We start from the raw sequence: 12,720 nt of genomic DNA on the forward strand, positions 1-12,720 counted from the left end.
TATTTAGTATTTTCGTGCACTTGTAGTACCCATTTCTCTATATCTATATCCCAGATACCAACCGAGATCTCAATATCAAATTTCGGGATTCCAGCTCTATTCCTTCACCGAATACCAAAGTTAGTACTTTTCGTACAATTATAGTACACATTTCCAAACCCATCCCCATATCTTAACTGAAGATACCAACAGAGACATCAATCTCAAATTTAAGGATTCCGGCCCTATCGCTTCACCCACTACCTAATTTAGTACTTTTCGTACAAATATAGGATGTATTTCCAAATGCACCTCCAAATCTCAACTTCAGATACCAGCAGTTATCTAAATATCAAATTCTAGAATTTTATCTCTATCCATTCACCCCATACCAAATATAGTACCATTTGGTACTTCCCATAAAATTATAGTACACATTTCCGAAACCAACATGAACAGCGACGCTAATACCAAATTTCAGATTTCAAGCACTTTCTGTTAACCTAATACAAAATAGTACCAAATATGGTACTATTTAGTAGTTTTTGTGCCCTTGTAGTAACCATTTCTAAAATCGCCTTTTACAAAATTTCAAAATTACATCTTCATCCGTTCGCCCTACACCAAACTGTTCCAAATTTAGTGCAGCTCGCACACTTTGTTACACATTTCCTAAGCCACCTTTATCTATCAAACTTACTTTCCCACCTTGATTCCAAGTTTATAGCTCTATCCGTTCATATAATACCGAATGGTACAATTTTTGAAAGTTTAGCGCCATTTTAGAACTTTTCGTAACTTCAAAGTTTAAATTTTTATCAATTTTGATACCTTTAAGTACTTTTCTTACAAATGTCAAAAACCTAGCATTATCACACCACTACACTTCAGCCGTTTCGTCTGGTCGTTGCTTCTCAGTCCCTCAGTCAGTCATATAGATTAGTGCCAGATTCTCCTTAAACTCCAAAGATTTCACTATTTCTGCCAATATACATATTTATGTGTTTTGTGTAAGTCACGTTCTTGATGCCCGATCAATTTCGTTTTTAATTTCAGATCTGAAAAATATTCTCAATCAACAGTCAAATGACAGCATGGATTTCCTTGTGGCTCCGGCATCTACAACAGGGACGACATCGGCAACCATCGCACCAACAAGTGGATCAGTGACAACATTGTCCTTAAATCTAAATAATAACAATGGCCATACCAATGGCCCCCTGAATGTGTTACAACCACCACCTTTGATACCAGCACAGTCACAGCAGCAACAACAACAACATCCCACAACATCTACCCTTATGGACTTTAATCAGAACAGTAACCAAGCAATGTTGCCACCAACTGCAATCAATGGACCACAGCCAGCCCCAACCAGACCTCTGGAAAATCTTATGATTTTCGATAATTTCGATGTTCATGAGACGCATCGCATTGAGGATGGAATTTGTACCCAATTGTCCAGGTTACCACCCAAAAAACAGGAATTACTAAAACAGTTCGGTATTCAAACAAATCAGACTGTAACGTATTATGAAAAGTATATTCTCATCGAAAATTTCAACAGATTTTGCAATGTGAGCAAACAAAAACCCACCACTCTCAGAAACATGAATGAACAAAATATATTTTGAATGAAATTGAAAATTGTATCCCTAAAAAAGGATTTGATTTAATGCCATTGTATTTTTTCTTTTCCCCCTTTGTTTTTGCTGTTGTTTTCGTTTATTTCAACTTACTCTAGGAATATAAGGTGGCCGATCATAGACCCTTTTTGGATTTATCGGAGAGCGGTTTACCCAAGTCCGAACAACTTAAATTCATACGGTATCTGGGACAGGGACTACCCAATTTGACATTAAACAAAATTTACTTGGTTTTCAAGGACATCCTAGGTTTAAGCAGAATAGAAAAGTAAGTAGGAAATGGGATTTCTAAGAATTGCTATACAAACATTTCAATTTTATCCATTTATTTTCAGAATGGCCATAGAGGGCTATAACTTAGATGCAATATTAAAAAAGAAAAAGCGTAATTTATACAATAGAATGACAGCAGCAGCAGGTAGGTTGGATTTGTGTAAGTTGCAATCGGTTCACGGTGATATAAAATAATTTTATGGTTATAGTCCTTCTGAATACGGTGTAACCTGCGATATTCATATTTACAAAATTTATTAAAAAAACAGTAAGGAAAGGTCAAAAGGCGGGCGGAAATTTTAACAGAATTTTTTAAGAATTTTATTTTTTGAATTTAGTCGGAATTTGCAAAAATTCACTTCATTTGGGTTGATATTTGCCATTTGGTGCAAAAAAAAAAAATGAAATCGGATAACAATATATACACGAGATATATCCAAATCTGAACCGATCTTGACAAAATTTTCAGCACTTATTTCTAAGCTGTATCTGAAATCTGGTACCAAAGATTATTGTTGTGGAGTGTATATTACGCATGTGAGGGACCTAAAACCCCAAATCGGATGAAACATTTATATGGGAGCTATAGCTACATCGGAATCGATTTTCACCAACTTTTAGATTACTGGTTTCTAAGATGAATTCAGTGGGAATTTACAAAAATTCACTTCATTTGGGTTGATATTAGCCATTTACAATAAGCCTGATATCGGATATATATATATATATATATATATATATATATATATATATATATATATATATATATATATATATATATATATATATATATATATATATATATATATATATATATATATATATATATATATATATATATATATATATATATATATATATATATATATATATATATATCAGATATATATATATATATATATATATATATATATATATATATATATATATATATATGTATACTAGCTGGCCCGGTCCGCGTTGCCGGCCAGTAGTTTTTGTCTATTATGCATATTTGTCAAAGCATAATTATTCACAGATATGACTGATATAAGTGTTCCCGTACTGCTCGATTAAAAGTGTTTTAAAATACCTGTACCCATATTTAAGCCGTGGGCTTCAAAGGTGTGGATGTGCTATACAAATCTATTAAAAAGTATATATCAATCTTATCCCCATGATGCCAAATAAGGGCCAAGCAATGAAAAAAGTGGCCAAGACCCCAAAAATAGCTTAAATCATATGATAATTATATAAATATGAAATCGGGATGTACCCTTATCGTGAGTTATGATCGATATCATGACCTGCAAAAGTGATTTAAGGTATCTTGAATGTTTGTGAAGAATTTCTGGAAGGATAGAAATCCTTTTCTTACTAAGAGTCTCATTCGCTCTACTATTTTCCGTCCTTTATATTTGGTATTTTACTTCTGTCATTTTTGGTTGTTTAAATGTGTTCGCATCTTCCATATGAACCACGATGTCGGCCCTATAGTTGAAAGGTAGATGTCAGTTAACATCGTATTTCGCACTTATTTCAGTTTTTTTGTTGAAAAATTGTATATAGTGAAAAATTATTCTTTATTTTGTTCACAAAAAAATCCACTGAATTCAATATGATAATACAAATTAAAAAAAAATGCAAAAGAAGAATAACAAATTGAAAAAATCTTCAACTTGTTCGCTGATTTATTACAGCAAATGTTTAAAGACCCTTACTATTATTTTAAAATTCGATTCCACTGAAAATCTTTTCGATTTTTTCCCGATTTGAGAATTTTTGCAATGAGATCTCTTTTTCGTGATTTTTTAGCGAATTTGGAAAAGTAATTATCTTTTAATTAATAATTATCTTTCTTTTGGTGTGACCGCGTTAAATCATTTCGATATCATCTATTCCGTTTCGCCACCATATAATTCGGTATTACACTTCCATGTAACCCGCCATCAATTTCAGTTCTAAAGAAATCGAGTCAATTAAATAAATTGGTTTTATTATTCGAATTCAAAAATAAAATATAAAAAAATAAAATATATAAAATATATATATATATATATATATATATATATATATATATATATATATATATATATATATATATATATATATATATATATATATATATATATATATATATATATATATATATATATATATATATATATATATATATATATGTATATATGTATACTAGCTGGCCCGGTCCGCGTTGCCGGCCAGTAGTTTTTGTCTATTATGCATATTTGTCAAAGCATAATTATTCACAGATATGACTGATATAAGTGTTCCCGTACTGGTCGATTAAAAGTGTTTTAAAATACCTGTACCCATATTTAAGCCGTGGGCTTCAAAGGTGTGGATGTGCTATACAAATCTATTAAAAAGTATATATCAATCTTATCCCCATGTAAAGGATCAAATTAATTTTTAGTATGATAAAAATCGTAGCAAAATTTTCCAGTCAAATGAGCAGTAATTTGGAATTTGCTGTATTTTGTACACCTCATAATTGAGCGCTGAATGAATTAAGAATAGCCAAAGTTAAATAGAGACCAAATCAAAAATTTAACAGAACAACATAGCATGTCAAACTGAAAAAAATTTCGCGCGATTTAAATGAGTAAAAATAGTTTTATCCACCATATTATCATATAGATGTATATCCCAAATCTACGTTTCCAACCAATATTCTCTTGAGAGTTACAAATTCAATAGAATACAAAATTTTCTTTTCTGACCACACATTATATGTGAAAGTGGACTTTGGGATACTCCAATGTGGGGACTTTACTTAAATAAATTCCTATGTGGCAATTATCTGTATGATGGTTCCCTAACCCCTTAGAGACAAAGATGCCAAATAAGGGCCAAGCAATGAAAAAAGTGGCCAAGACCCCAAAAATAGCTTAAATCATATGATAATTATATAAATATGAAATCGGGATGTACCCTTATCGTGAGTTATGATCGATATCATGACCTGCAAAAGTGATTTAAGGTATCTTGAATGTTTGTGAAGAATTTCTGGAAGGATAGAAATCCTTTTCTTACTAAGAGTCTCATTCGCTCTACTATTTTCCGTCCTTTATATTTGGTATTTTACTGATTGTACTCCCAAAGAATTTTGCATTTTGAGCTCTCATTGGACGGATTATTGTCACATCAAAGAAGTAGGTCCACGCTTTGAAATGAGCTCCATTAGGCTTTTTCTGTCATTTTTGGTTGTTTAAATGTGTTCGCATCTTCCATATGAACCACGATGTCGGCCCTATAGTTGAAAGGTAGATGTCAGTTAACATCGTATTTCGCACTTATTTCAGTTTTTTTGTTGAAAAATTGTATATAGTGAAAAATTATTCTTTATTTTGTTCACAAAAAAATCCACTGAATTCAATATGATAATACAAATTAAAAAAAATGCAAAAGAAGAATAACAAATTGAAAAAATCTTCAACTTGTTCGCTGATTTATTACAGCAAATGTTTAAAGACCCTTACTATTATTTTAAAATTCGATTCCACTGAAAATCTTTTCGATTTTTTCCCGATTTGAGAATTTTTGCAATGAGATCTCTTTTTCGTGATTTTTTAGCGAATTTGAAAAAGTAATTATCTTTTAATTAATAATTATCTTTCTTTTGGTGTGACCGCGTTAAATCATTTCGATATCATCTATTCCGTTTCGCCACCATATAATTCGGTATTACACTTCCATGTAACCCGCCATCAATTTCAGTTCTCAAGAAATCGAGTCAATTAAATAAATTGGTTTTATTATTCGAATTCAAAAATAAAATATAAAAAACACTACAAATGTAAATTAGAAAAAAGACAGCCAAAATTGGAAAAAACCATGCAAAATAAAACATTACTATTGTACATTTGAAAAGTCAAAATGAAAATGTTAATATATCACATTTTTACGCGATTTTCTGGATATTATCCTTTTCGGAGAGGAGACAACTCCGAATTTGTGTGAATCGTTAAAATCAGTCCAGCGGTTCTTAAGTTATAAGCGTAGTAACTAACACAACTTACATTTATATATAGATATATATATATATATATATATATATATATATATATATGGGAGCTATATCCTAATCTGAACCGATCTCGATAAAATTTGACGGAGGTATTTTTGAGCTCCATTAGATATCTGGTACCAAATATCATTCTTGTGGAGTGCATATTGTGCATGTGAGGGACTTGGAACTCCAGTTCGGTTGAAACATATATATGGAAGCTATAGCTATAGCTGAACCGATTTTCTCTAAATTTCATGAACTTGCTTCTAGACAGAATTTGATCGGATGTGCCAAAATTCTGGTAATTTCGACTGATATTGGCCATTTGGTGCACAATTATATATATATATTGGAGCTATATCTAAATCTGATCTGATTATCACCAATTTCAATAGGGTTCGTCCTTGGACCAAACAAATCTTGTTTGCAAAATTTCATCTTAATGTCATAACAAATGCAATCTGCATTTTGTTCACAAAAATACGTGGACAGACGTACAGACGGATGGACAGACGGACTGACATGCATAGATCGACTCAGAGAGTGATTCTATGAAGATTCTAAAAAGTAACTATCAGTCTTACACAGATCACAATATTTCTATCAGCACAAGATCTATTATAAAAAAGGTAGATATAATCTGGTACCTCACCCACAAAGGGTCAAAGTTTTGAATACAAAAAAAAAAAAAAACTATTATAAAATCTGAAATAAGCATCCGGTTCTCTTCATATTTCACACACCCCTTTATTTCTACTAACACAAGATCTTCTGTGAAGATGGGATATATCGGTGCACTTTTCCTAGTACCTCCCCCAAAATGGGCCAAAAATTTTAATATCTACGAAGCTCATGAAACGCAAAATTAATATCAGATTCCATTCAGACTTAGTACATCTCAATATTTCCATCAACACAAGATCTGTTATAAAGATGGTAGAGATCGGACAATTGCTTCTGGTACCTCCCCCACATAGGGTTCAAGATTTTAAAAAACAAAACGCTCAAAGAATGCGAAGTGAACAACTCCAACTCTCTTCAAATTTCGTACATACAAACACTTTTGCTAACACAAGAACTGTTGGGAAGATGATATGTATCTGCGAACCCCTCACCCACAAATGTTCCCTCACATAAAATCAGCGATTCTTTACAACTTGCTATACCTAAATATTTCGCTCAACCCGAAGCCAGGGATGAGTATGGAATTTATGGTTTCGAATTAAATTGGATATAAATGTTCGATTTTCTTGTAATTTTGCCCATACCAATATTTTTATACCCTCCACCTTGGAAAACATCCCTAAATATTCATCGTAGGCCCCATAAAGTATAAGTCGATTTAACGATGCCCGTCTGTCTGTCTGTTGAAATCACCCTACAGCCCATATTTTTTGACGTAGAGCGTCAACATTTAACGGTACCTTTCGATATTCGGCATTTTGATGAATTTTGCCACATTTTTTCACGGATTTGTCTAAAAACTGATATTTGTGGGTCATAATGGGTTCTAGCTCGTGTAGCGAATCATTATATGTATAGGTCCACGTTTTGGTATAGCCCCCATATAACGTTACCTCCCGATATTCGGTATTTTAATGATTTTTGCCACATTTTTTCACGGATTTGTCTAAAAATTGGTATTTGTAGGTCATAATGGGTTCTATATCCGGTGGCGCAACATTGTATGTTTTGGTCCACGTTTTCATATAGCCGCCATATAACGGTACCTCCCGATATTCGATATTTTGATTATTTTTGCCACCGTTATCCACGGATTTGTCCAAAAATTGGTATTTGTTGTCCGCAATGGGTTCCAGCTTTTGTGGTGGAACACATATGACGCACATATAACGATACCCACCGATATTCAGTACTTTGATAATCCTAGTCACATTTACCCACGAAAATTTTCAAATTTGGTTATTAAAAAGATTTGGTACATGACAATCCTTGAAGTATAAAATTGCCTATAAAGGTTCCCGGTTTGGTATGGTCCCCATACAACGGCCTCCCCACTCTATGGTTTGAAAAGTTTAACAGCATTATCCAAACGGTCTTACTGGTATTTGTAGTGGAACACGTTTGAATGCAGATACTTTTATAAAACACCTGTTTTCTTTATCCAAAGATGGAGGGTATTAAATGTTCGGCCCGGCCGATCTTAATGTTTTTTTTTTTTTACTTGTTTCTTGTTTTCACATTATTCTTTATTATATTCCTAACCTAATCATCTTAACCCATCATTTCAGTGCACAAAGAATGTAATCCAGATGCCAATACACCCGCATTACCAACAACAGCAACGGCAACCATCGCGAAACCATCATCAGTTCCAGTGGTAGCAGCTAATATTATGCCAGCACCGGCATTAGCACCTGTCTATCAACAGGAATCGTATAAAACTTAACGTTGGTGTTCATTTTTGAATAATTGTTTTAAATATTTAATAATTGAATATCTAATTGTTATTTAAATGAATTCCTCCTCCTCCTTCCCCCAGTTTGAAGCAAACTTTCCGGAACTGGACCAGTAACTGTTGTGTCTTGAAAACGATGAAGCAAAAGAAACAAAACAAAATTAATTTATTAATGTATTTAGGCAGACGAAGAAAGTGAACAAAAATAATCTTAAAAAATTAAGGACTTCAGAATCAACATTAAAGTTATTGAAAATAAGAAACTCCAAACTAATCAAACAAAGTGCTAAATTAAAAATAAAAACTTTTTCAAAAAAATGAAATCAAAATTAAAGGGAATATTAAATCACTATTGAATAAAGATCAAATCGAAACATTGAACAAAATTAAAGATTTAAAAAATCTTAGCTAATTGAGTAATATATGATTATATAATGAAACACCACTTTATGTTGTGCCAAACAAAATTTCATTCAGTTTAACATTTTTTAAAGAAAAAAATTATACCAAATACTCGTATTGTGACTGAACAGAAAACATTAGAACAGAAAACAGCTGATTAAAAACTAGCTGACCAAGCTTTAAACTGACAAAATTCTCATAATTAGGTCTGCCTGGGTGCCATGGTAGAAGAATATAGGTAGTCGCATCGACACAGCTGCTGGGACAATGAACTGTCAAGTCAATTTTGAAATTGAAAATGTTGAATGAAAAATTATTTGAATTTGTAAAAATTGTTGAAAACGAGTATTATAATATCCTCCGAATGACGTCGTAGAAGAAAACATATAAAAATCTACTTATATTTGAAAACAAATTTTAAATCTTTTGACATATCAATGCTCCCAAGCGTTGATGCATCTATCTGTATTTTTCTACCATGCTGGGTGCCTAAAAAATCTTAACAATTGTTACTGGAAGTCCTCTGTTAACACTAAAGTGCATCTAAAGAGAACCACTTGAGAGAGAAATTCTTTTATAGAGTTTGTAAAATTTTGCTGGACCATTGTCTGTTTGTAAACATTTGCAAATCTTCTCATAGCGCATTTATACTATTAAAGATAAAACCACTGGGTTTAACAGATTCAGTGGTTTAGATACACCCTTAGCAGAGTATAAATATCACTTAGCCGATCTTTATTTACATTTATATACTTCTGTACATCTACGAAAAATTTGTGTATCAAACCAGTAAGGAAAAGTCAAAAGTCGGCGGAGCCGACTATATGATACCCTACACCACTAGGCATATTTAATAGAGCTCCCATAACAAAAGAATTTATTTGAAGTAGATCATACCACCTATCAACATTTGGCTTTAGAGCAGTTACAGTTTGATTCGGATGAAACATATATGTATATGGGAGCTATAGCTATATCTGAACCGATTTTCACCAAATTTCATGTACTTGCTTCTAAACTGCATTCGGTCGGATGTGCCAAAATTCAGGTCATTTGGATTGATATTGGACATTTGGTGCACAATTAACCCGAAATCGGTTGAAGATATACATGGGAGCTATATCCAAATCTGATCCGGTTATCACCAATTTCAATAGGGTTTGTCTTTGGGCCAAACAAATATTGTTTGAAAAATTGCATCTCAATCGGATAATAAATGCGATCTGCATTTTGCATTTTGTTCAAAAGAATACATGGTAAGACGGACGGATTGACATGCATAAATCGACTCCGAAAGTGATTCCTTGAAGATCCTCAAAAGTAACTATGGGTCTATCACGTTACCTTCTCCATGTTAAAAACAAATGTACAAAGACATAATACCCTTACCACTATGTAGTGTAGGGTATAAAAACCTAATACATAAAGTAGTATAGATTCCGTGCGGGATTTAAAATAAATCCGGTCAAGAGGAGATCTACTTTTGTTTGGTAAATCTGGTTGAATAAATCCGGATTAAACTGTTATTTCTTTAAACTGGATAAAATTTCGTATCTAAACCCACTATAAGAATTCCAAGACAAAGGGTATGCATGGTAGAAGAATACAGGTAGTCGCATCGACACAGCAGCTGGGACAATGAACTGTCAAACAAATTTTGCAATTGAAATTATTGAATGAAAAATTATTCAAATTTGTAAAAATTGTTGAAAAACGCATATTGTAATAACCTCCGATCGATGTCTTATAAGGAAACATACAAAAATCTACTTATATTTGAAAAAATATTTAACATTTTTTGACATATCAATGTTCCCAAGCGTTGATGCATCTACCTATATTCTTCTACCATGGTAATATGAGAAACAATATCGACAGTCACAAATCGGTAGACAGTTAATGTTATTTTTTTTTTAATTAAACCATAATTTTGTATCTCAATTTTCATCCGCAAATGATTTGACACACATAGCACAAGACTTTCCTCTTCTACACTGAATTAACCGATGTGTAAGTATTTGCAGGCATTGTATAATGATGTAATCAAAAACAAAAACTTCTAGTTCCAATTAAGCATTGTTATAAATAAGAGAAAAGAAAAAACACCATAACATAGTAAAAACCAACATTAAAAATAAAATACTCAAAAATAAAAACTAAAAAAGTAGCTATAAGAAATACCTATACAACCAAATGATTAACATAATATTCCTATATACACACAGAACTCTAAAATGACAAAAGAAAAAAGAAAAGAAATTATGAAATAACTTTATCTTTTTAGATATACAATTAAAAAAATTATTAAATATAAAACAAATAAGAATTATATATACATACATTATGCCATATAAGAACTTCAATGACATGTCTTAAAGAAAAAAGGAGTAACCACAATCAAGAAACGACAAAACTTCCAAATGATATATCGCAGTGTATTCAGGATGTGTGAATGGTGGTCATTCTATGGAAAAGGAAATTACAACTTTAGATACACAACCTACTAGCATATATACCTATATTAAATCAAATTATATATACATAAACATACCGAACTTTAGGAACAACAAATACAAATCTAACCAATAATAGTACGTCATATTACTACTACCACTACAGATACTACGCATATTATATTATATATAAATTCCGTAAAAAAAATATTCCTTATCCACACATACATATATACAACCAACATATACAAACATATTTAAGTAATTATACGTATTTATTTGACAAGCCACAGAAACACTGCAACACCATGCAACAGCAGAAACTAAATAAAATGTAATAAATAATGAAAAGAAAACTATTTTTTTTTGTTGCTATTGTTACAATTGTAAGTATCCATCTGAAATATTAAACGCCGTGCACACAGAAGAAATCGAGGAGATTCAAGTGTCAATTTTATATCATATACAGAGTGAGATGAAAAAATGAGAAATGACAACAGTCTGAAGTTGGTTGCAGTTTTTTCAAATTATTCCAGTGACAGCTCTCATTATATTGTTTACAAGCATCCAAAAGCATTTTGGTGAGAATTTTCCAGAAAAAAATGTTATTCGTGATGAAATTCAAGCGTGATTGCATGATTTCTTTATAATTGCATGGGAAACCGCAAATGGCTATCGTTAGAGCACTCCAGCATTTAAATGTGAATAAATCTTTTGTGTCTCGTACCATTGCTCGTTACCGTGATACTGGTAGCGTAAGCCGACGTCAAGGAAGTGGAAGTGGACGGAGGAAAACAGCAACATCAGCAGAAATGGTTGGAAATTTAAAGAAGAGACTTGATCGAAATCCGAAAGGTGGCTCTTGAGCTGAACATATCACAAAATTCCATTCCGCAAATATTAAAAAATAAGCTATGCGTAAAGCCATTGAAATTCCTAAAAGTGCAAGAACTTACACCGCAAAAGAAAAAAACCAGTAAAGAAAGTCTTAAAGTCGGGCGGGGCCGACTTTATGATACCCTACACCACTTTGCTAATTTAGTAGAGCTGCGCATAACAATTAAAAGTTTTTATGGGAGAATTCAATCATACACGCTATGATTATAATTATAATTTAGAGTTCAAAGGACTAAATATGCCGAAGCATTTGTATCTTTTAAATTCGGACTTGTATTGCCCATTTGGTGCACAATCAATTTGAAATCGGATAAAGATATATATGGGAGCTATATCCAAATCTGAACCGATCTCGATAAAATTTGGCAAAGATATTTCTGAGCTGTATTTAATATATTTCCCCAAATATTGTTGTTACGGAGTGCATATTTTGGCTGTGGGAAACCAATATAACAAATCGGATGAACAGTATATATGGCTATTTATAGCCATATCTGAACCGATTTCGATCAAATTTGACATACTAGCTTCTAGACTAAATTCGGTCGTAACTACCAGATTTCATTCCATTTGGACAAATATTAGACGTTTGGTGCACAATAAAAGGGAAAATCGGACGAAGTTATATATGGGAGCTATATC

At 32.2% G+C, this 12,720-nt stretch overlaps 1 protein-coding gene across 2 annotated transcripts; it reads left to right on the plus strand.

The window, feature by feature from the left end:
* Positions 1 to 975: 975 nt before the first annotated feature.
* Positions 976 to 11,509, plus strand: LOC131805927 (uncharacterized). 2 transcript variants are annotated; one of them, XM_059129714.1, is made up of 5 exons: positions 976 to 1,556; positions 1,724 to 1,893; positions 1,961 to 2,058; positions 8,160 to 8,318; positions 8,411 to 11,509. In XM_059129714.1, exons 1-4 carry the CDS (start codon positions 1,074 to 1,076, stop codon positions 8,315 to 8,317), a joined length of 909 nt encoding a protein of 302 aa, XP_058985697.1. In that variant the 5' UTR covers positions 976 to 1,073; the 3' UTR covers position 8,318; positions 8,411 to 11,509. The 2 variants fall into 2 exon arrangements, with proteins under 2 accessions (XP_058985697.1, XP_058985698.1); XM_059129715.1 differs by having other exon boundaries at positions 984 to 1,556; positions 1,961 to 2,043; positions 8,160 to 11,509.
* Positions 11,510 to 12,720: the final 1,211 nt, after the last annotated feature.

The sequence above is a fragment of the Musca domestica genome, unplaced genomic scaffold, assembly GCF_030504385.1.
Source record: "Musca domestica strain aabys unplaced genomic scaffold, Musca_domestica.polishedcontigs.V.1.1 66, whole genome shotgun sequence".
NCBI lineage: Eukaryota > Metazoa > Arthropoda > Insecta > Diptera > Muscidae > Musca > Musca domestica.

What these genes read in the sequence shown, in the direction of transcription:
- LOC131805927 (XM_059129714.1), top strand. Translation starts at nt 1,074, where the DNA reads ATGGATTTCCTTGTGGCTCCGGCATCTACAACAGGGACGACATCGGCA. An exon ending in GGTTTAAGCAGAATAGAAAA is followed by an intron (nt 1,894 to 1,960) that starts GTAAGTAGGAAA and finishes ATTTATTTTCAG; the next exon opens with AATGGCCATAGAGGGCTATA. An exon ending in AGCAGGTAGGTTGGATTTGT is followed by an intron (nt 2,059 to 8,159) that starts GTAAGTTGCAAT and finishes CCATCATTTCAG; the next exon opens with TGCACAAAGAATGTAATCCA.